General features: G+C 46.1%; 1 protein-coding gene across 1 annotated transcript in view; it reads left to right on the top strand.

Moving 5' to 3' along the window:
- Afg3l2 (AFG3 like matrix AAA peptidase subunit 2) overlaps positions 1 to 23,300 on the top strand; it is a 47,855-nt gene extending 24,555 nt beyond the window's left edge. The window contains exons 10-17 of the mRNA XM_052742378.1: positions 913 to 1,066; positions 4,232 to 4,339; positions 4,433 to 4,558; positions 10,597 to 10,707; positions 12,179 to 12,294; positions 16,542 to 16,742; positions 20,202 to 20,396; positions 22,574 to 23,300. Of these exons, the coding sequence (XP_052598338.1) occupies positions 913 to 1,066; positions 4,232 to 4,339; positions 4,433 to 4,558; positions 10,597 to 10,707; positions 12,179 to 12,294; positions 16,542 to 16,742; positions 20,202 to 20,396; positions 22,574 to 22,807 (1,245 nt within the window). The 3' untranslated portion in view covers positions 22,808 to 23,300. The remainder of the gene's footprint in view (positions 1 to 912; positions 1,067 to 4,231; positions 4,340 to 4,432; positions 4,559 to 10,596; positions 10,708 to 12,178; positions 12,295 to 16,541; positions 16,743 to 20,201; positions 20,397 to 22,573) is intronic.
- Positions 23,301 to 24,072: the final 772 nt, after the last annotated feature.

Here is a 24,072-nt window from a genome sequence, read left to right as displayed (position 1 = left end):
AACCTCATTGTGAGCTCTGTGTTGGTCAGCTGGTGGGTGTGGAAATTGAGCCCTCTGTGAGGCTTAAGAGTCCTTACTTGTTAGTAGCCTTGGGCATAAAGTGTGAGCCTCGCAGAAGCTGACTGCCCAGCTCAGGGTAAGTGTAGAGATCAGCTACAGTGTGTCTGCAGGGCAAGATACACAGTACTGATTTGTTGTGTTATAAAAACCCAGCCAGGACACAATGTGTGGGTTACCAGAATGGTAATTACTATGTACCTTAAGATAGTCACCATTGCTATCATTTCCCACTTCTTTGCTCCTTAAATTTTTTAAATAATAATAATAATAATAATAAAAAATTATTATTATTATTATTTTGGTTTTTCGAGAAAGGGTTTCTCAGTGAAACAGTCCTGGCTGTCCTAGAACTCACTCTGTAGACCAGGCTGGCCTTGAACTCACAGAGATCCGCCTGCCTCTGCCTCCCCAGTGCTGGGATTAAAGGCGTGCGCCACCACCGCCTGGCTACATTACGTTTTTATTTATTTTTGTATATATGTATATATATATATGTGGGCATGTGTGTGCCACAGCACGCACAGGACAACTTCCCACTAGGTGGGTCCAGGAGCTCGAACTCAGGTCTGCGGGCTCAGTGGCGGGCACCGTTCTGCAGAGTCATCTCAGCAGCCCCACTACTTGCAACTGAAAATATCTGGATATAGAGTATGAGTCACAGAAAGACTGGGGCTTACTGGTCTTTTGAGAAGGAGCAGGGTTTTCCCATGTAGCCCAGGCTGCCCTCCATTGTGCAGTCCTCCTACGCCAGCCTCCTGGGTGTGTCAAGTCCAGGTGTGTGCCACGGTGCCCTGTGTTGATGTGAAACTAGTAACACTGACCTGCCAAGTAACCCACGCTCTTCCTGTCAAGGTCCGAGACTTGTTCTCCCTTGCTCGGAAGAATGCCCCTTGCATTCTCTTCATTGATGAGATCGATGCTGTGGGGAGGAAGAGAGGGCGAGGCAACTTCGGAGGGCAGAGTGAGCAGGAGAACACGCTCAATCAGCTGCTTGTGGAGATGGACGGTGAGTGAGCAGTCGCCCTTCTGTGAGACTGAACTTCCAGTTGCCCTGATCTCTGCATGAGGATTTTTATTGGGACACGGCCCTTAAAAAGTAAAAAGCATTCTCTAATGGCAGAGCACCAGCTGCTCGGCCAGAGGATCTGAGTTCCAGTCCCAGCATCCACATGGTGGCTCACAACCACCTGTAACTCCAGTTTTGGGGGATCTAGCACCCTCTCCTGGTCTCCACGGGCACGCACCTGATACACATACATCCATGCATCTAATGCTGTTTTTTGCCAGTACCTTAACTAGCGTCCTGCCTTAACATTGGTGGTAAGATTATATTGACTAAGAAAATGGGTGAATGATGAACAAAAGAGCTGATTATGGTTCTGAAACATTAGAAAACCCAAGTGCAATGAAGTGTGGATTTGGCAAACATTGAATACAGGTGCTTTTTGATCTTTGTGGACTTGCATTTAAGTTGAAAATATCCTAAGTCTAAAGTATAGTGAGTACCGCTGACCCACAGAACTTCCTACTGGGCTGTACTATGCACTGTGGTGTGGGGCTGGCTGGGAGTTGCAGCTCAGTGCTGCCATCCAGCATAGCTGGAGAGGATCCAACCCAGCAGTGCTGGTCCTGTGAAAGAGGCAGATTCAGACTGAAGTGCAGTTTTGACTGGGCATCACTTCCACCCCATCCTTGAGGGCCACCGGTACTCCTTAACCTAGAGGGGAGCAGTCATTCTGTGCTGGCCAGCTTTTTTGTCAGTTAAGGAGACAATTTCTGGGGCTACTGCATCCTTCCTGCTGGGAGGTGTGTGGACACAAAGGGAAGGCACAGTGCCAGGCATCATGCCTAGATGAGGAAGCCAGACACAGTATCAATGTGAAGTGGACACTTTGCTCCATTCTGTGGCAGTCAGGTCACCCTTCAAGCTCTAAGTTCAGATTGGAGTGCCACATTGGGGTACCAGCCCGTGCATTCTTTTAGTGCCTGTGTCCTGAGGTTGGGGTTAGAGGAAGGGTATCAACATTTGAGAATGGCTGAGAAAACTGAGCCATTTGGGGGCCAAAGTGATGGCTTAGTAGTTAAGAGCATGTACTACTTTACCAAGGATTCCAGTTTCCTTTCCAACAACCCAAGTTGTTCAGCTTAGAAGTATCTGTTTACTTGGGCAGCTTACAACCACCTGTAACTCTGGCCTCTGAGTTCCGAGGTTACCCCAACTTATGTGTGCATACACACATGTGCATACACATGTAATTAATAATAATAAAAATAGCCGGGCGGTGGTGGAGCGTGCCTGTAATCCCAGCACTCCGGGGCAGAGGCAGGCAGATCTCTGTGAGTTGGAGGTGAGTCTAGTCTACAGAGTGAGTTCCAGGACAGCCAGAGCTGTTACGTAGAGAAACTTTGTCTTGAAAAACAAACAAACAAACAAAAAAAAAAGCCAGTTGGTAGTAACACATGTCTTTGATCCCAGCACTCAGGTAGAGGCAGGCAGATCTCTGTGAGTGTGAGGCCAACCTGGTGTACAGATCGAGTTCCAGGACAGACAGGGCTACACACAGAAACAAACCCTGTCTTGGGGAAGAAAAAAAAATCTGAAAAAGGAAGAAAACTGCTGAGCATAGGGGTGTAGCACTAGAGAGGCAGAGCTAAGAGACTTACCACAAGTTTGGTCCACATAGTAAGTTCTAGGCCAGTGTCAATATAGAGTGAGACTCTGTACTTTAAAAAGAAAAAAATAAATTAAAAATACGAAAATTGATTCTTAAACTGTGCCAGGTAGAGGAAAGGGCTAGAGAGAGAATGACTAGTGAGTGCCAGGTAGGGTTTTTGTTTGTTTGTTTGCTTTGTTTTGTTTTAAATTTATTTTGTATACAGTGTTCTGTCTGTATGTATGCCTGCGGACCAGAAGAGGGCGCCAGATCTCATTACAGATGGTTGTGAGTCACCATGTGGTTGCTGGAATTGAACTCAGGACCTCTGGAAGAGCAACCAGTGCTCTTAACCACTGAGCGATCTCTCCAGCCCCAAGTGCCAGGTAGTTATAGAGGACTCATTTCTAGTCTTCTATAACACAGCAGACTAACCACAGTGTGTAGAGGAACAGAACTGGAAGGGAAGAGGAATATATATATGAATTTATTAGAATGGCTTACAGATTATGGTCCAGCTAGTCCAACAGTGGCTCTCCACCCACGGAAAGTTCAAGAATCCAGTACTGCAGTCCATGAGGCTAGATGTCTCTGCTGGTCTTCAGTATACACCAGACTCCTGAAGAAGTAGGTTCTAATGCCAGTGAAGGGAGGGCAGTGAGGTAAAGAGAGAAAGCTTCCTTCCGTGTCCTTTATATAGGCTGCCACAAGAGGGTGTGGTCCAGATTAAAAGTGGATCTTCCCACCTCAAAAAATCAGAATTAAATTGAGTGTTCACACTTCAAATGATTTAATTAAGGAAAAAAAAAAAATCCCTCACAAGGGTACCCAGTTATTAGGTTTTAGTTAATTCCAGATGTAGTCAAGTTGATAACCAAGAATAGCCATCACAGCAGCTGACAATAATAGTTTATTTTAGAATAGCTAGCAGTGTTCCCAGCACAGGTCTAAGTGTCTGAGTGATTGATAGATATCCAATTATCCTGATCCAATAATCACACATTATTTCTCATGCTGAAGGGTTATATTGTACCTCATTTATACATCAAGTGTGTTTCAGCTAAAATAAGTATTTCTAAAAATATGAATTAAATATTGGCAAAAACTTTAATATGTGATTATTATAACTAAGAACAAGGTGACTAGTGAGAAAAATAGTTCAAGTTTTTGGCTTAAAAAGTGCTAGATAAGGATCTGGAGAGATGGCTCAGCCATTCAGAGCACTGACTTGCTCTTCTAGAGGATCTTAGCTTGATTCCCAGAACCCATGACAGGTCACCATAATCTTTAATTACAGTCCCAAGAGATCTGACGCCCTCTTCTGGTTCCCACAGACACTGCACACAGACGTACATGCAGGCAAAACACCTATACACATGAAAAATTTTAAAGTTCTAGATAATAATAGAAAACAATGTCTGATACAGACTTCTGATGTGCATCTACTGCTAGCTAGTCTTGTTTTCTGTCCTATGTTACTTAGTTCTGACTCCACATTTTAATTACCACCTTTTTAGGCTTCAACACAACCACCAATGTGGTCATCCTGGCAGGCACAAACCGGCCGGACATCCTGGATCCAGCTCTTTTGAGGCCAGGCCGCTTCGACAGGCAGATCTTTATTGGTGAGATGGTATTCACTAAGTTCAGTCTTACGTTTTGTGGTAGAGATGTGTCTCACTGTGACCTTCTTTTCTTCTTAAAAATAATTTCTAAAGGACCCCCAGACATAAAAGGACGAGCCTCAATCTTCAAAGTTCACCTTCGGCCATTGAAACTAGACAGTGCCTTGGAAAAGGAGAAATTGGCTAGAAAACTGGCATCCTTAACCCCAGGGTTTTCAGGTAAGTGGAAATTGCTGCTGTTTTTAAAGCATTTTTCAATCACTGGCAAGCACCAGTTACTCTCACTCGGGGCCTTCGTCAGATGTTTTTACCTTTTAATTATGGGAAACTTCAGATATGCACATAATTAGAGGATACAGTAAATTGAACCTTGAGCACTTTACTAGTTTTGGGAATGAGCGGGTAGCGATTAACATCCAGGCACTCTGCATTTGGACCCCACGCTCTGCCTTCATAGTGGATTATGAGCAGCTCCTGATAGCATATCACTCTATCCATAAATCTTTTAGGATTTGTTCCCGAGTGTCTTTTAACAGCTACTGATAGAGATAGCATGCTGCATTGCTCACCAGTACTAAGAGTAAATCGGTGGGTTGTAGTGTATTGACATGGTAGCCCAGAGAACACTGTAATTTAACTTTGAAACATTGTGTCACCTTGAGAAGAATCTATCAGCATCTCCTTCCACCTCTAGGCCTGGACAACAGTTGTCTACTTTCAGTCCTTCCTTAGAGGTTTTTCTATCTGGACATTTTATATAATTGGATTATGCAGTGTGATACCTGCTCATGTTCACTTAGAATGCTGTTTGGTCCGTGTGGTGACAGGTAGCAACCTCGTTTGTTTTTCTGGTTATTCGTTACCTGATGTATGGACATGCTGTGTCTCATTCAACCTGTTCTTCATTTGATGGCATTTGAGTGGTTTCTACTTTGTGATTGTTAGGAATAATGCTCCTTATATTCACCTACAGATTTTTGTGCAGGTATATTAATTTCTCTTAGAATTACTTGATTAAGTGATGAGTATGTATTTGGCTTTCTGAGGAACTACCAGGCTATTTTCTAAAGTGGCTGCATCATTTTAACTTTTCACCGTAGGCTATTAATATGTATGCCAGTTTCTCCATATCCTGTCTCTCTTCTGTCTCCCCCACCTCTGGTTTTGAGATAAGATCTAGCTATAAAGTCCCAGCTAGTCTGCAGATTGCTGGTTAACAGCCCAGGTTGATGTGAATTTGTGGTGGTCCTCTTGCCTCAGGCCTCCCAGGGTTGGGATGACAGACTGAGCCATCTCAGTTTCTCTGTCCTTTTATTGTAGTAATCCTAGGGGTGTAAAATGGTGTCTCATTGAAGTTTTGATTGGGTATTCAATAAACTATTGTATGAAGTATTGTATTGTTTCTATAGCTTGTTTGCTGTTGATTTCTAGTTTTATTTCATGGTGATCTGATAGGATACGAGAAATCGTTTTGATTCTTCTTGATTTGTGTGCTCTATATTTGTTGGATGAAATATTCTATAGATGTCTATTAGGTCTGTATGGTATAGTTTAACTCTGAAGTTTGTTTTTAGTTTGGATGATCTATCTAAAGGTGGAAATGGGGTGTTGAGGTCACCCACTATTACTGAACCAGGGGTCTGTCTGACCTTATACCCACGAGTGCTTCTTTTGTGAAATTGGGGGCCCCATGGGTATTTTAATATTCACAATTTATGTCTTCTGGAAGAACTGTCTCTTTATTAATATGTAGTTACTGTCTATCCCTTCTGACTAATTTTGATTTGAGGTTATGGTTAGTGTTGATTGTCAGCTTACAGGATCTGGACTCACTTAGGAGACACTTGTAAGTGATTACTAGCATGGTTAGCCTGGATAGCCTGTGAGGAGATTATCTTGATCAAGTTGTTTGAGGTGGGGAGATCCACCCTAAAGGAGTAGGGCACCATCTTCTGGTCTTGGGTCTTGGACTGAATAAAAACAAGGAAGCTAGCTGTGCATTGGCATTCACACATTTCTGCTTTCTGACTCAAGACACAATGTGGCCAATGTTTAGGCCCCTGCTGCGGCCGCCCCCCCCCCCCCCCTTGACTGTGTCCTGAAACTGAGCCCAGATAAACCAACCTCCCCGCCTCTCTCTGTTTGTCTCTCTCTTCCTCCACCTCTACCTCTCCCTCTCTCTCTCCCCTCCCCCTATCTATCTCTCTTTCTCTCGGTTTTTCGAGACAGGGTTTCTCTGCAGCCCTGGCTGTCCTGGAACTCACTTTGTAGACTAGGCTGGCCTTGAACTCAGAGATCTGCCTGCCTCTGCCTCCTGAGTGCTGGGGTGGGATTAAAGGCATGTGCCGCCACCGTCTGGCTGAAATGTCGTTTTAGTGGATTTTAAAATATCCCATTGTTTGATGGAGCAATCCTGGTTTGCTTACTCATGTGCTCTGTGCTTTCTTGACTTAATGTTACTTGGATGTGTTTGCTTTGGTGGGTGAGTCAGCTTTTTTCTCTAAAGCTTTTAATGGTTTCTTTGTGTTGCACATCTTGTTTTGACATCTTGATTCTACTGTGTTGTGGGGAGATTCTACTCTGGACGTGTGCATTTGGAGCTCTAAAAACTCCCTACATTTGTATGTCCATTTCTAGAGATTTGGAGATTTTTCTCTGAGTATGTTCTCGAAGTCTTTAGTATTTATCTCAGTTCTTTCTATTCTGTAGAGTCTTAAATGTGATCTCCTGATCCTAACCCTGAGTTCTTGGGTAAGTCTGTTGGTGATACTCTCCACTTTATTTTTTATTTGACTCATTAATTAGTTTTTCCTTTTTAGAATTTATTTAGTTGTTTCAAACGATTCCTTGCTGAGTTTTTCTCCGTATTGTTGCTGACTTCTCGTCCATTTTCCTAACTTTACCTTCATGCTGCTGTTCTTTCCAGGACCTAGACTGAGTTCATTTGGTCATTTTTATTACTAAGCTTTCTAAGTTACCATCTGGCATTTTATCTCTTTCAGTATCTTTGATTCAAGTATTTGAGGAGTGACATAAAATTCCATGAAAGTAGGAAGGTGCATGGAAAATAATAAAAGTCTTTCTTAAAAACAATAAAATAAAAATATAAAAATGCTTCTAGGCTGGAGATATAGCTTAGTCACCGTGGCTTTGATCCCTAGCACCACATAGAACAGGTGTGGTGGCACCCTCCTATAATCCTAGCACCGGGGGTAGGGGTGTGTGTGTGTGTGTGTGTGATGTAGAGGGGTGGGGGGGCAGGAAGATTGGGGGTTCAAGGTTATCTTGGGCTGCGCAGAGATAAATAGTAATTGTTCCTTATTTGTGTGTGTGTGTGTGTGTGTTTGGGGGGTACGGGAGGCACGTGCTGTGGCCCACGTGGTGGTCAAAGACAAGTCACTTCTCTCCTTCTACCTTTACCATGTTCTGGGGCTTGAACTCAGTTCATCAGGATTGCATTGTAAGCGCTTTACTAACGGAGCCATCGTGATTGGCCCAATAGTCAGCAGTCCTGTTTCAAGAAAAATAAAAGTTGTAGTAGTTTGCTTCTGAGTCTTTAAAATTGAAGTGTCGGTCATGTGCCCTTGGGGAGGGAGGGTCAGTTGCTTGAACTTGTGCATTCTTTCAAGTGACTTTCTTTGGTGCTGGGCATGTTTTGAGGAAGTGTTAATGTGTATGAGAGTTTCACTTCAATGGCGTCCCTTGTTTGTCCACCAGGGGCCTTGGCAGGCTGTGCTTAGTTTCACAGTCTGCAGGCTGTGCTGTTCTGCCCCACTCTGCAGACCCTGGGTTATATCCACTGGGGTTGTTAGGGTCTAGCTGGAGGGTGAGCGCTTCTCAGGGGCAGTGAGGGTTGGGGAAGGAATCTGAACAGGCACAAGAGCTGTGTGGAGATAGATTTCAGTGTCCTGTGTGCTCATCATCCTGCTGGAGTGATAGGGCTGTGACGTCGGGTATTCACTGGAGGGGCAGTGTGCCGGACGACGCAGTGGTTCCAGGGCCTGACTGCCTGCTGGCTGCAGCGCCTCAGCGCTGACTCAGTTCTCCTCAGTAAGGAGGTCTTCTCCCAGCATGAAGGGTGGGGCTGCCTTTTCCTGTGTCTTCCTGCCCACGTTTTCTTTCCTGTCAGCATCTGGCCCTCCTGTTCTCCACTGCTTCCTTCCAGACCTGTCTCTCACCCTGGGCCTGTGGCAGTTAACTCAAGTCCTGACCAGTGATTGTTCTGTGTTCGTAGACCTCTGGGGCAGCTCAATTTTAAATACCAGGTTCCTTCCCTGATGGCACCTGACTGCTTACTGCAGTCACCCACCACCTCCCCAGAGCCTGGCACCAGAGCAGAGCCGTGAGGCCCGCGCTTGTTTGTGGGTGGCACTGCGGTCTCTTCACACCTTCTGATGAGGCCTCTGCTGCTCTTGCGCTCCTGAGAGCAGCACAGCGGGAGCCCTGCTCTGCAGGCCGGCCTGCCTGCCTTCTCCGTGTGCCACCGTGCGGCTCTGCTGTGCTCTGTGCTTTACAGCCCCATCTGTCATCGCCATTGTGACTTTCGGAAGCTTCTTTCTGTCTTTTGAATAAATTCCATTTTTTCTTACCCTGATTCTTCTCCTTCCGTGGGTCACACAGAGGCAATTTCTTGTGGGTCATCTTACCCTGAAGAACTATGCTGTTTAAAACTTGTTTACTTAGCATGTTATAGCTTACTTGTGTTAACACACACATAATCTGAAAATTCCACATAAAGCCATTACAGGCCAAACAAACATTTGACAAGCTTCACATTATTTAAGTTCAGTTTGTTAGCCAAATGTAGTGGATTATTTTAATACAGGTTTATTATATGTTATATAAGCATGTTGTCTAACATGCCAGTGAGTCGTTTTCCCAGCAAAGATGGTGAAACTAAGAAAATGAATGTGCATTAAAAATACTGTCATTGGAGACCCACAGCCAGACATTAGGCAGCACTCAGGGATCCTGCAGAAGAGGGGGAGGAAGGATTGTGGGAGCCAGAGGGGTCAAGGACACCGTGAGAAAACCCACAGAATCAACTGACCTGGGCTCATAGGGGCTCCCAGAATCTGAACCAACAACCAGGGAGCCGGCAGGGGACTGACCTAGGCCTCTGCACACATGTTACAGTTGTGTAGTTTGGTCTTCTTGTGGGACTCCTAACCGAGGGAGCAGGGGCTGTCTCTGAATCCTTTGTCTGCACTTGCAAACCTCCTCTTCATACTGGGTTGTCTCATCCAGCCGTAATACAAGGGTGTGTGTGCGTGCGTGTGTGCGTGCGTGTGTGCGTGTGCGTGTGTGTGCGTGTGCGTGTGTGTGCGCGCGCGCGTGTGTGTGTGTGTGTGTGTGTGTGTGTGTGTGCGTGCGCGCGCGCCCAGTCTAACTGCAGCTTGTTATGCCATGTTTGGTTGATGTCCATGGGGGGCCTGTCCCTTTCTGAAGAGAAACATTAGAGGAGTAGATGGGGGACGGACTACGGTCAGGATGTAATATATGAGAGAAGAATAAGTTCTTTTTTTTGTTTTTGTTTTTTTTTTTTGATTTTTCGAGACAGGGTTTCTCTGTGTAGCTTTGCAGTTTTCCTGGAACTCACTCTGCAACCCAGGCTGGCCTCCCTCTGTAGCCCAGGCAGGCCTCGAACTCACAGAGATCCGCCTGGCTCTGCCTCCCGAGTACTGGGATTAAAGGCGTGCGCCACCACCACCCAGCCAGTTTTTAAAAAATTAAAAAAAACAAAACAAAACAAAAAAAACCACTGTCATTGGGCTCAGTAGTTAAGAGCACTGACTGTCCTTCCAGAGGATCCAGGTTCAATTCCCAGCACCCACGCAGAGCTAACAACAATCTGTAACTCTAGTTCCAGGTGATCCAGTGCCGTCTTTTGGTCTCTGTTGCCACTGCATGCACGTGGTGCACAGAATACGTGAACACAACACATTGGTACACATAAGTAAAGTGAAATTTAAAAATACCGTCATAGTTTGCCATTACCTGATCCATATTATCTACTATTAAGGTGAACCGTCGTCTGTGGTTACCTGTTTGCTGCTAATTCTCTCATCTTCACTCACAGGGCCAAGATTATGTAGGCTTGTACTTAACACTAGAGTAGTTTAGGATCCTTGCAAACGCCTTGGATTATGTTTCAATTAAACCCTTCTCAGACCCCTGATGGGTGAGACCATGTGGGTCTGGTCCTCCCTAGTGTGTGACTGGTCAGTCTGAGCATGATTTTGTGCGTTCATTTGTAGGAGCTGATGTTGCCAATGTCTGCAATGAAGCTGCTTTGATTGCTGCAAGACACCTTTCAGATGCCATTGATGAGAAGCACTTCGAACAGGCGATTGAGCGAGTGATTGGAGGTAAGGCAGTTGAGTATCACCCAGGTCAAAAGGCTAATGATAGTCAACGTGTTAGGTGGTATGTGACTGTAATCCCAGCACCTGGAAGGTGAAGGAGGGGGATCTCAATTTTGAGCCCACTCTAGGGTAAATAGTGAGACCATGTCTTTTTTTTTTTTTTAAAGCTCATAAAAGAAAGTTTCAGCCCTTGATTTCTCTGTTTTGGGAAGATCCACAAAGAAGTATATCCCCACAGCCGTGGGGCTCACCCTGCCATCTCCATCCAGGCTTACCTTGTGCTTTGTCGGGTCTGAACCCTTCCCTCTCTGAGGTAGAAAGGAGCTTTCTGTTGACAGGGCTGCCTGTCAACCAAAGCCTCATGCCTTGTAATAATGTGGCGTACTGAGGAAGGGAGGAGGGCCTCTGATGAACTGTGGGGAGATGGTTTGCAAGGAGGTTAGGGCTTATAGCACAGTGGTGGAGCACCTGCTTAGCATGCACGGGCTCCAGGTTCCATCTCCAGCACTACAAAAAGAAAAGTCTCGTCCTTAGCCTTAGTTCCTCTTGACCCTGATAGCTTTGTGGAATATATCTGGTTCAGATGAATTACCTTGAACAAAGCAGAGCACTTGAAAGATGGTGTGATGGTTTGCCTACCACAGAATATGCACCATCAGGGTTATAATTATAGATCCTGATACAGAATGAGGCTGGGAGCCAACCTCTCTGCAGGCCGGGAAAAAACTGAAATTACAGATCTTTGAGCTCTGCAGTTGGCATTGAATTTTCTGTTTGTTTTTTCAAGACAGGGTCTCTCTGTCTAGCTTTGACTGTCCTGGAAGTCAGTCTGTAAACCAGGCTGGCCTCAAACTCAAAGAGATCCACCTGCCTCTGCCTCCTGAGTGCTGGGATTAAAGGCATGTACCACCACCGCCTGGAGACATTGAACACAGGGTCTTTTGGACAGTGAGTCTGGGAGCGACTCCTTTATCCCTTAAGCTTTCTGGCCTGTTTGATGGCTTGCCAGCTCTGAGTAGGAATCTCAGGTCTTTGACTAGCGTGATGCTTTCCTGTCGTCTGCCTCCCACTGGCAATAGACAACAAGCATCCTTGTTGTCTCAGGACTTGATGGTTCTGAATAACAAAACCAAGCAGAGGACCCTTCCAGACTTCTCTCTCTCTGAGTTTCATGTTTCACATGACCTGAATGCTGAATTACATTTACATTTCTGTTGAGTTCCCAAAAAGAGGTATGTGGCTTAAAACAGTGGAAGGTGAGGATAAAAGCGAGCCTGGAGCAGAGATGAGGAGTACACATTTTTGTTGTAGTTGGATATATTTCAGACTCGGCCCTTTATTCTGATTTTGGTTAGGAAGTTTAGGCAGGTTAGTTGTTAAATTACATCTTAGGTAATGAGGTGTGTAGCTCTGTATCACTGTTTCTAATGTCACTGTCACTAAAACAGTGGTTTGGGGTTTTTGTTGTTATTAGGCTTGGAGAAAAAAACCCAAGTTCTTCAGCCCGAGGAGAAGAAGACAGTAGCTTACCACGAAGCGGGCCATGCGGTTGCCGGCTGGTATCTGGAGCATGCAGACCCTCTCTTAAAGGTGCCACAGAATGTGCTGCAGTAGGCAGGCAGCTAGCTCAGTATGTGAGCAGTGACTGGAGGGAGTTAGACGCACTCAAGGATTGCAGATACAGAGTACCTTTGGAGGGATGTAGCAGAAGCTAGTGATGGCTGAGGGAAATGCTTAGCACACACCCCCTCCTGCAGGTACAGCACAGTTCGTGACAGAAGCTTTTTTCTGTTTGCTGCGCTGGAGATTGAACCTAGGACCTCGTGCATGCTGGATAAGTCCTCTACCACTGAGCTATACCCCCAGCCCTTTTTTATTTTATTTTTAAGATTATGTGATGTATATGTGTGTATGTGTTCAGGTATGGGCACTCATATACCTGCTCACTGGGGTGTGCTTGAATGTAGAAGCCAGAGGTCAGTGCTGAGGGTCTCGATTGCTCTCCATATTGTCTACCATTATCATTATCATTATCAAGATGCCATTATCAGTGGCATCTCACTGATTTGGAACTTGCTGATTCGGCAAGACTACCTGTCAGCAAGTCCTGGGGACCCTCCTGTCTCTGCCTTCTAAATGCTAGGATTACAGGCACCTAGCTTCTTCATCACCAGGCTCTTCAGGATCTGAACACAGGTCCTAACGCTTGCACAGCAAGCCCTTTACTGACTGAACCTTCTCCCCACTCCCTCTACTTTTTATTTTGAGGTCGAGTCTCACAATGGAGCTCCATTGCTTAGGTCAGCACAGAGGATAAGAGTCAGCTGCCCTGAGATGTCAACTGGAGAGAGGAGTCTGTCCTACAGGGGTGACATTCACATACGCATAGAACGCCTCAGGAATCTACAGAGAAGCCGCTAGAACTAATGAGTTAGCAGCAGATGGACAGAATCCAGAACTAATATTCAAAGATCAGTGGGATCTCTGTATTTGTTAATGAATAAGTGGAAAATGAAATTTTTCACATTTTTAGTTTCTTAGAAAATGCAAAGTTAAAAATTCTATTGTAGCCAGGTATGGTAGCCATACTTTAATCCCAGCATGTGGATGCAGATAGGTCAATCTTTGTTAATTTGAGGCAAGCCTGATCTGCATAGTAGGTTCCAGGCCAGCCATAGTTGCATAGTGAAACCCTGTCTCAAAAAAGGGAAAAAAAAGTTTCAATTGCATTTTCTTTTTTTTTAAAGATTTATTTATTTATTATGTATAGAGTGTTCTGCCTGCATGTATCCCTTCAGGTCAGAAGAGGGCACCAGATCTCATTACAGATGGTTGTGAGCCACCATGTGATTGCTGGGAATTGAACTCAGGACCTCTGGAAGCGCAGCCAGTGCTCTTAACCGCTGAGCCATCTCTCCAATTCCTCAATTGCATTTTCAATAGACTCTCAACACATAAAATACAAATTTACGAACGTATCAAGGACTTATAATTGAAGTAAGGAATAAAGAGAAGTGCATTCTGTTCGTGAAATCTTACGCCGTTTCTTCCCAAGTTGACCTGTAGCTTCATTGCAGGTCGTTATGATTCTAGCAGACATTCCTTCGTAGAACCTAGGGCCTTACACACACTAGGCCAACACTCTCAGCCCAGACAGGCTTTTTTAGTGCTTGTTGTGAAGCTGGATGTGGGGCAGCTAGGTGGTGGAACACTGCCTGGCTCCCATTGCTCTGCTGCGGTGGAGTCTGCGGCACTGCTGAGGGACAGGTGAGGCCAGCAGGCAGCAGACCACACTCCTGGCAAGTCCCAGGTGGAAGCTGGTGATGGTGTGGGCTTGTACTATCACCTGGGCAGGTGCAGGAAGATGGAGAGGCTAAGGTGGGCCTGGGCTTCGTGAGACCCCATCTTCATAAAGTCAGAGGGAGGGGGGTAGGAGGGATTGTCTTCTCAACACGTGATTCTGATAACTGCATTCATGTGAAGAAAGTGAACATGGACCCTTGCATTATATACCAAAAAATGAATACATTAGAAAACTAAAGTTTAAAGCGATAAAAGTTCCCCCAAAAAAATGTAGGTAAAAACTTCTGTGGCCTTGAATATGCAAAATTTTCCTTAGAACACAAAAAACATGAACTGAAAAAGAAAAAGTTGATGAATGCATGGACAGGATGGATAGGTAAAGGTGCTTACTATTGTATTTGACAATTTGAGTTCAATCCTAGGACCCATGTGGTAGAATAAGAGAACTTATTCTCACATGTACACAATCAATCAATCAATAAATGAAAGAGTTGAGCCAGGCAGTGGTGGCACACGCCGTTAATCCTAGTACTTGGGAGGTGGAGATAGTCGGATCTCTGTGAATTTGAGGCTAGCCTGGTCTACAGAGCGAGATCCAGGACAGCCAGGGCTACACAAAGGAACCCTGCCTCAAAAAGCCAAAAAAAAAAAAGAAAAAAGTTGGTAAATAAAACCTTATTGAAAGTTAAAACTTAGTCTTCAAGGTTGGGCATGGTGTTATATGCCTGTAATGTCAGCACTTGAGAGGCAGAGAGGCAAGAGGATTGTGAATTTGGGGCCAGTCTGGGCTACATAAAAAAACAAGCACTAACTGGAGAAGGTAACTCAGTGGCAGAGCTCTTGACCAGTGTGCATAGTAGTGAACCCAGCTGGGCAACATAATAAGACCTTGACTCAAAAGTAAAAACCAAACAAAAACCCCGTAAAACCAGAACCCAGCACCCTTGTCTTTGAGAAATACCATTGAGAAGACATGAAAGGGTGGGATAGGCACGTGGTGGCACACTCAGGAGATGAAGACTGGAAGACCAGAAATTTCAGGTTAGCCTGGGCTATAGAGTGACACCGTGTCTCAGAAATGCAATCGTTTAAAGGGGAGGAGGAGAAAAGGGCACATTCTGAAAATGTTTGCAGTGAATGTGTGTGACAAAGGGTTTATATGTGAAAAACACAAATCGTAAACTCAACACAGTAAAACAGTGGGGGGCAGGATGTGCATGTACACTTCGTAAACTAAGGCATAGGAACAGGCAGAACCAGGGAATTGCAGAGGGACACAGAGACACCAGAGCCGCTTAGGAGTGGTTCGCATTAGCAGGGTAGCGATGCTGGGGATGCGTGCACTGCAGACAGGAGGGGAACACGGCTCCTCGTAACCATGATCAGGACTTGGTCCTCATCCAGAGTGGGTGAGATGGATTCCGCACAGGATTTTTCTGATGTGTTTGTAGACTAGTAAACTGAAACAACCCCGCTGTCCATCAACAATTAACCGGAAGCCAGGCGTGGTAATCCCAGGACTTCAGAGGCTGGAGCAGTGGGATTAACATGAGTTTAAGGCCAGCTTGGACAAGTGTGAGAACTTGTCTCAAAAAAAAAATGGATACCTGATGTATTTATAGCAGTGGCATGTTGCAAAGCAGTCAAAATTAATAAGCAAGCTGTTAGTACACACAGCAGTGTAGATGAATCTCAAAAACGGGCTGAAAGCAGACACAAGGCACACACTGAGGGGTGGCACTTACACGCCACTCTAGAAAGGGTGAACTTGCCTGTGGTGAGCATGCATGCAGTTGCTTGGGGCTGTGCATGGCAGCTTGGGGGCGTGGCGGCAGCATTTTATATCTTAGTTGTGGTTGGAAGTTGTTTATAAAACTCACTGTTTTAGGGGGTTGGAGAGGTGATTCAGTGGCTAAGAGCACTGGCTACTCTTCCAGAGGATCTTGGTTCAATTCCCAGCACACACATGGCAGCTCATAACTGTAACCCCAGGCCCAGGATGTCCGACACACACATAGGCAGAACAACCATAAAATAAAAGTAAATAAAAATTTAAAAAATTATTTATTTAAAAAAAAACCCTCACTGTTTTATACTTAAAGTGGGTAGACTTTATATAAAGAAATCCTGCTCCAATAATTAGTTTGTAAAGAGCAAGGAAATTGCCTAGCTTCATAAAAGGGACCTGGAAGGACAATGAAAGCTCTTGAGCATCTTGGCCCACGTTCCCCTCGTCCTCTGAGGCACAAGTGGCTATGCCAGAGTTTAGTCGGCTCTGTGGTCTGCCAGAGGAGACCCCAGCCAGCAGCCATGAGGACTCCTTTCCTAAGAGACTGATTTCAGGTGAGATGCTTTCTGGAACTCTGAGGTGAGGGAGTTTCCCTCCTGGTCTTTGCTGGATCTAGTGGCACTGAGGCTGGTGTGCAGCCCAGCATTGTGCTTCCTTTTCCTCAGGGAGTTTCCTTGTAGACAGTCCCTGATCAGGTCTGCACCGGGAGTGAGACCTTCACCGTTGTGTGCCTCCTTCCCCCCAGGTGTCCATCATCCCACGTGGTAAGGGACTGGGCTATGCTCAGTACTTGCCAAAGGAGCAGTATCTGTACACGAAGGAGCAGCTGCTGGACAGGATGTGCATGACTCTGGGTGGCCGCGTCTCCGAAGAGATCTTCTTTGGAAGAATTACAACCGGTGCCCAGGATGACTTGAAGAAGGTTACCCAGAGTGCCTATGCCCAGGTGAGTCTGTGGGCCTGGGCTTCTGCATCCCTGCCTTATTAGCCTGGAGAATTAGCCTTTGTGAATAACTGAAATGACACATGTTTTACTAGTTCAAGCTGTTGCAGCAAAGATTCTTTCTTAAATCCATTAGAGGAACTAGAGAGATGGTTCAGCTGTTAGAAGTGTATACTGTTCTTACAGAGGACCCAAGTTCTCTTCCAAGAACTGTTGAGCAGCTACCACTGCCTGTAACTCCAGATCTGACACCTCTGGCCTCTAAGGGCGCCTGGGCTCATGTACAGACTCACACAAGGACACACACATACAAATAATTTAAAATACTTAAAAAAAGAAAATCCACTTTAATGAAACAAAAACTTTCTGGGAGGTAGTGGCGCCCTTTAATCCCAGCACTCAGGAGGCACAGGCAGATAGATCTCTTAAGTTCAAGGCCAGCCTGGTCTACAGAGTGAGTTCCAGGACAGCCAGGGCAACACAGAGGAAACTATCTCAAAAAAAAAAAAAAGAAAAAAAAAAAGTGTATTGCAGTCTTCAGAGTTTTTCCTAAGAATCCTGTATGTAATTCTCATATTTAAGCAGGAAGTTTCTATCCTGCCAGCAACTCAAGTACTGGGCAGCCACTTCCCAAATAATTGACTCAGAGGCTTAATAATACTTCTAAATGCTCGGCCAGTAGCTCAGGCTTGTTACTAACTAGCTCTTACACTTAAATTAACCCATAGTTCTTATCTATGTTTAGCCACGTGGCTTGGTACCTTTTCTCAGTACAGCATTCTCTTCTTGCTTCCTCTGCATCTGGCTGGCAGCTCCTGACTCTGCCCTTCCTCTTCCCAGCATTCTTAGTTTGGTTGCCCCACCTATACTTCCTGCCTGGCTATCAGCTAATCAGCTATTATTAACAATGAGAATAATACATGTTCATAGTGTGCAAAAAGATTGTTCCACAGCACTTATAGGTAGAGTTTAAAGTTTATTTTTCAGAGTTTTTACTTTTTTTTTGTTTTGTTTTGTTTTTGTTTTTCGAGACAGGGTTTCTCTGTGTAGCTTTGCGCCTTTCCTGGATCTTGCTCTGTAGACCAGGCTGGCCTCGAACTCACAAAGATCCGCCTGCCTCTACCTCCCGAGTGCTGGGATTAAAGGTGTGCGCCACCACCGCCCAGCAAGTTTTTACTTTTTTTTTTTTTTTTTTCGAGACAGGGTTTCTCTGTGTAGCTTTGTGCCTTTCCTGGGACTCACTTGGTAGTCCAGGCTGGCCTCGAACTCACAGAGATCCGCCTGGCTCTGCCTCCCGAGTGCTGGGATTAAAGGCGTGCGCCACCACCGCCCGGCAAGTTTTTACTTTTTTAAAACAAGGTCTCTTGTAGCTCAGGCTGATTGTGAATTCTCAATCCTCCCAAGTGTTGGGATTTCAGTGCCCAGCTGTAAAGTTTGATTTTTAAAAATGATTTATTTTGTTATTTAATTTATATGAATGCTTTGGCCTTGTGTACGCACGTGTTCCACATGTGTGCCTGGTGCCCTTGGAGGCCGGAAGAGTGCATTCCTAGAACTGGACTTCAGTTGGTTGTGAGCTGCAGGTGCCAAACCTGGGGACCAAACCTGGGTTCTCTAGAAGCCCTAAAGTTTAATTTTTAAGCTCGTGTCCCCACAGCAGTTTGACAACTGAACTCAGGATCTTCCCACGACCTGTCCCTTGCCACTCCCCTGCAGCAGCTCTCTCCTGACTGTAACCATCCTGTGTTTCCTTTGGCGTTTACCACTGGTTTCCACAGCCCAGCAGTAGGCTGTTTCCTCTGGGCAGACACGAACCGCCTCTGTGGGAACTGCTCTCCATCGAGGCAGCCTTTGCCTGTCTTCATGTCATGTTTTGAAAGTGATAGTTTCTAACTAGGGTTTTTTTGTTTTTGTTTTTGTTTTTTCAAGACAGGGTTTTTCTGTGTAACAGTCTTGATTGTCCTGGAACTCTCTTTGTAGACCAGACTGGCCTCGAACTCACTGAGATCCTCCTGCCTCTGCCTGCCAAGTGCTGGGATTAAAGACGTGTACCACCACTGCCCAGCTTCTAACTAGTGATTGTTAATGTTACATTTTTTTCCTTATGACATTATTGCTTTTGTTTTGTTACAGCACATCATTATTTGCTCTTGTTTCTTTCTAGTTTAATCTTTTTGGTTTTTCAAGACAGGGTTTCTCTGTGTAACAGTCTTGGCTCTCGCTTTGTAGACTAGGCTGGCCTCGAACTCAATAGCGATCCACCTGGCTCTGCCTCCCGGGTGCTGGGGCTAAAGGCGTGCACCTCCACACCCAGCTCTAGTTTAACCTTTGAAGTGCTCTTCCTGCAGTGTGTGGTTTTTCCCTGTCCTCTAGCACCCGGATTCCTTCTGTGTCTGACTCATGGTGTTCTTCTATTCTGTTTCCTCCTGGGAGTTTCATTTCTGGAACAGTGGGTCACAGTTTCCTGTCCTGCAGACTGTGTTTCCATCTTGTTTTCCTCTCTGGAAACATCATTCTGCCTCTCATTTCTTTTTCTCACAGTAACTTCACGTTTGTCTTTCTGATCTCAGGAGTGGGGAGGGCTGGGATGTGGTGATGTGGGATACCTCTGCTTTCCCACTCTCTTGTCTCTGATGCCGTTTCCCCTCCCGCTCTCCCTAAGAGTCCTTCATTTTATTTTATGTGTATGGGCCTTTTGCTGCATGTATGTCTGCACCGTGTACATGCCTGGTACCTGTGCAGGCCAGAAGAGGGCATTGGAACCCTGGGAGCTGGAGTCACAGAGAGTAGAGAGCCTCCATTTGGTGCTAGGAGCTGACCCCGGGTCCTCTGCAAGAGCGTGCAGTGCTCTTCACCACTGAGCGTCTCTCCAGCCCTGGGCCTTCTCCTTTCCACTCAGTTTGGATTTTACTTTCAGAAGCGTCTCAGCAGTGCTGTCTAGTTGGGAGCCTCCCACGAGTCACAGTACGGCTGTCACTTCACATTGTCCTTGCTCCATGGACACAGTCTGTGAAAAAAATGCAGCTGTCACCCAGTGTCACATGTTCTCAGGCTTAGCCTGTCTCTTCACAGGGAGAACTTGTTGGCAGTTGATCTTTCAAGTGCTTTTTTGTTCGTTCGTTCGTTTTGTTTTTTGAGACAGGGTTTCTCTGTGTTGCCCTGGCTGTCCTGGACTTGCTCTGTAGACCAGGCTGGCAGAGATCCCCCTGCCCCTGGGCGTGCGCCACCACAGCCAGCAGTATCAAGTGCTTCTTGCTCCTTCACACCCTCCACAAGGGGAGTAGCCTGCGGCCTTCAGAGTGCTGTAGTTTGCCCACGGTCTGTCCCCTCATTTTGTCCTGATTATGCATCTTTAAATCACACTGCTACTCTTGGCCACCGTCTACAGAGTGTCTCTGTCCACTGGGACCGCCCCTGGCCTCGTGAGTCTTTAAGGGTCTCCTGTCTCACCTTCTTTTCCAGATTGTTCAGTTCGGCATGAACGAGAAGGTGGGGCAGATCTCCTTTGACCTCCCCCGCCAGGGAGACATGGTCCTAGAGAAGCCTTACAGCGAGGCCACTGCCAGGCTGATAGACGACGAAGTGAGGATCCTCATTAATGACGCCTATAAAAGAACTGTGGCTCTTCTCACAGAGAAGAAGGCTGACGTGGAGAAGGTAGCTGCCAGTGTATGGGGGATTCTCTGCACAAGTGCTTTGGGTGGGTGGGTGGGTGTGTGTGTGTGTGTGTGCGTGCGTGCATGCGCGCATGTGCATGATAATTCTGTGGAGTTGGTTCTCTCCTTCCACGTTTACGTGGTTCCAGGGATTCAATTTAGGTTGTCAGGCTTGCTCAGCAAGTGCCTTTACCTGCTGAACCTCCTTGCCAGCTTAGTCGGTTTTTTGAGACAGGCTTTTGCTGTGTAACCCTGGCTGGCCTGGAACTCATTCTGTAGAGCAGGCTGGTACCAACCTTGCTGTGATTTCCCTGCCTCTGCCTCCTGAGTACTGGAATTACAGGGGTGAGTCACTGTGTCTGGCTTTCTCAGATGGTCTGGTTGGTGTCTAGACTCAAGAATCCCTTCCTTCCGACCGCCTCCTGTGCTCCTTCACTCTGGTGTGGAGTGTCTTCCCCGTGCCTGGGGAACAGAAGCAGGCACTCTTCTGGTTCTTTGTTAGCTGAGGAAAGTCTGTAAACGAGCAAAGGAAAATGTTAGGGCCAGCCTCACTCCAGGGAGAGATTTGCCAGAACTCCCATGAAAGGAGTAGTTAAAAATAAGGAGAAGCTGCCAGAATTGAGATTAGTAGCTCTGTGCTGGCAGAGAGGATGCCGACACATAGAGACGAGTGAGGGGAAGTGGGGGTGTGCAGAGAAACTTTCCAGCTACAGGGGTGCACTTGTCTCACCCCTGCCTAGACTACGTATACTCAGTGTATACCAAAGAAATGTTTGCTGGAAGAAAAATGTGTCGAACAGGGTAAGGATCCTGACACACTGCGGATGTCAGAAGTACTGGATGTCTGACCCAGCAGAGAACAGGAAGCAGATGAAGAGTGTTGAGCCAATCGGGATCAGTCTGCTGAGAGGAGAGGGGTTGACGACTTTGCTCAGGGGCTCAGTTTACACGCCTGTGGAGTGAGGACTTGGGCAGGCTGTCTGAGGCCCTTCTTGAGGATGAGGGAACTAGCTGACCCAGTACCAGCTGAGCCTGCAACCTCCTGAGGCCCCTGGTGTCATTACCCCACTTTACAGCGAAGAATCGATGCCGAGAGGGCCTGTGCTGGCCGACAGTCCAGAGCTTGGGAGGGGCGGAGGCAGGCTTGTGACCAGCTGCAGAGCCTTTGCGGCTACGGCCATGACAGCTGCGCGTAGTTTCCGAGCACTTGGGGCCGGTTTGAGAGGTGCTGTGAGTGTGGCACGCTGGTGTGAGAGTGCTCGGTTTGTATGACAGATGTCCACGGTAGGACTTGAGAGTTCACTGTTTACCCATGACCACATGGGGTGCTTGCTTCAGAGGCGGCCTTAGAAGGAATCCTAAAGCTTTTTCTCCTGAGCTTCCATTCACAGTTATGAGAAATGCACTCAGTCAGTTCAGTTTTGCTTGTATAAGGATTTCAGGTAAGGAACAGCCCAAGGTGATTGCCTCCCCGATAGCACACAGTCTGCTCTTCCCTCCTAAAAGCAAACGTAGCCATTTATGCTTTACTTACTTTCATAGAAGTATGTGCATTCCTTTATTACTACATAATCCTTAATTGTGTAGATATGCCAAAATGTGTTTGCCTGTTTGCCTATGAAGGACATTTGTGGCTTCTGTATATTGCACATCTTTCTCTAAAAAAACCATGTGACCTTATTTATAAGACATTTCAGTTGTCTTAGATTCTTTTTTTTTTTAATTTGGTTTTTCAAGACTAGGTTTCTCTGTGTAGCTTTTTTTGGCTGTCCTAGATAGCTCTGTAGACCAGGCTGGACTCTCAGAGATCCGCCTGCCTCTGCCTCCCAAGTGCTGGGATTAAAGGGTGCACCACCACCGCCTGGCCTATGCTTTATTTTGTAATACTAAAGTCTTTTAATGTGTATGAGTGTTTGCCTGAATGAAGTATGTGCACAATGTGTGTGTCTAGTGTTCTCAAAGACCGGAAGAGGGAGTTAGATCCTTTAGAGTTACAAGATGGTAGTGAGCTGGGAGCTGAACCTAGGTCCTCTGCAAGAGCAGCAAGTGCTCTTAATCACTGAGTTATCTCCCAAACTCCTTAGGGTTTTATTAGAATGAAGTCAGCTGTAAATAAAATTCTTAACTTTGGAGTAGATTTTGCTAAGTAAGTTTTAATGGAAATTGCTTGTATTTCAGGTTGCTCTTTTACTGTTAGAAAAGGAAGTACTAGATAAGAATGATATGGTTGAACTTCTGGGCCCCAGACCATTTACAGAAAAATCCACGTATGAAGAATTTGTGGAAGGCACCGGCAGCTTGGATGAGGACACTTCACTTCCTGAGGGCCTGCAGGATTGGAACAAGGAGCGGGAGAAGGAGGAGAAGGAGAAGGAGAAGGAGGAGCCCCTGAACGAGAAGGTTGTCAGCTAGGCCCAGGGCTGGAGGCCCCGGACCTTGTCCTCCCGAGCTTTGCAGTTTCAGCAGCAGCCTTCAGAACAGCGGCCTCTGTGGTGCAAACAAAGCCAGCTGCTGACTCGGCCAAGCTGAGCAGAGGGCCTCCACTGCAGCTGCGGGAGTGCCAGCCACTGTCCGGGGCTCTGCCGGGGACGCTCCTGCCCCCCAGCCATCCTCACGCACAGTGGCTGGACCAGGAGCCAAGGCTGTCCTGTGGAATCCTCTTCTGTGGTCTCCATTCCCCCTCCGATAGCTCTGCAGAAGTGCTGTGGGAAACTCAGGTGGAGTCCCGAGAAGAACATTTTGATTCAAGCAAATATTTTAAAATTTGAATTCAGATCACTTGTTGCTGTTTTAATGGAATGGTTTTCTATAGAGAACTGTAACATATTTAAAAACATGAATGTATTGTGTAAATATGGATTCTTTACATCAAAAATAAAAAGTGGACATTGTACTTTTTCCTGAACATGTGAAGGGTCACTATGCTGTGCTTAACATACTGTCAAGAAATTAAGCAGTCTTCGTTTTTGAAGATAAATTCTTCAAAATCTTGCCTTGCTGGTCTCATCAGCTGTCACAGAAAGCTGCATGCAGCCTGCCAGATTTATGTCCTGGACTGGTGCTGTTGGACCCAAGAGTCGGTTGTCTCTGATAGCTGCCTCAGCTAGGTTCTCTGAGCTGGTCAGGACAGGTGTGCAGTGTGCCGGCCGGACTCGGCTGCCCTGGCCTGAGTTCAGAGAGGAGACAGTGGATGTGAGTCCCTGCTGGTGCTGAAGGTGTGTGTGGTTCCTGCTGTTGGTCAGTCACCCGAAGGGGGTTATAAAGATTGTACAACTGCAGATTGACTCACCTTTCCAAATGCCAGTGTTTGAGCTTAGAGATACTAGCTATTTTTGTACTCGTAGCTCAGGCTGGCCTGGAAGTCACTGTGTAGTCCACACTGGCACTGAACTTAGAGCAGTCCCCTGCTTGGTTTTCTTTAAAAAATGAATTTTTATATCTTTTTGTGTGCATGCATATTTTTGCCTGCATGTATGTCTGCACTACATGTGTGCCTGGTACCTGAGAAGGACAGAAGAGTATCAGATCTCCTGAGACTGCAATTGTAGACAGTTGTGTCCTGGATGTAGGTGCTGGGAGTTGACCGTGGGTCCTGTGGAAGAACAGCTGATCTTAATTTCAGCCTTTATTTTGAAGTGTGTGTATACATACGTGCAGGTACCCACGGAGGCCAGAAA

Source organism: Peromyscus californicus, unplaced genomic scaffold (genome assembly GCF_007827085.1).
Source record: "Peromyscus californicus insignis strain IS unplaced genomic scaffold, ASM782708v3 Scaffold_17__1_contigs__length_78620276, whole genome shotgun sequence".
NCBI classification, from domain to species: Eukaryota; Metazoa; Chordata; class Mammalia; order Rodentia; family Cricetidae; genus Peromyscus; species Peromyscus californicus.
Note: the sequence above shows the minus strand (reverse complement) of the source record. Positions and strands in the feature narration are given on the sequence as shown.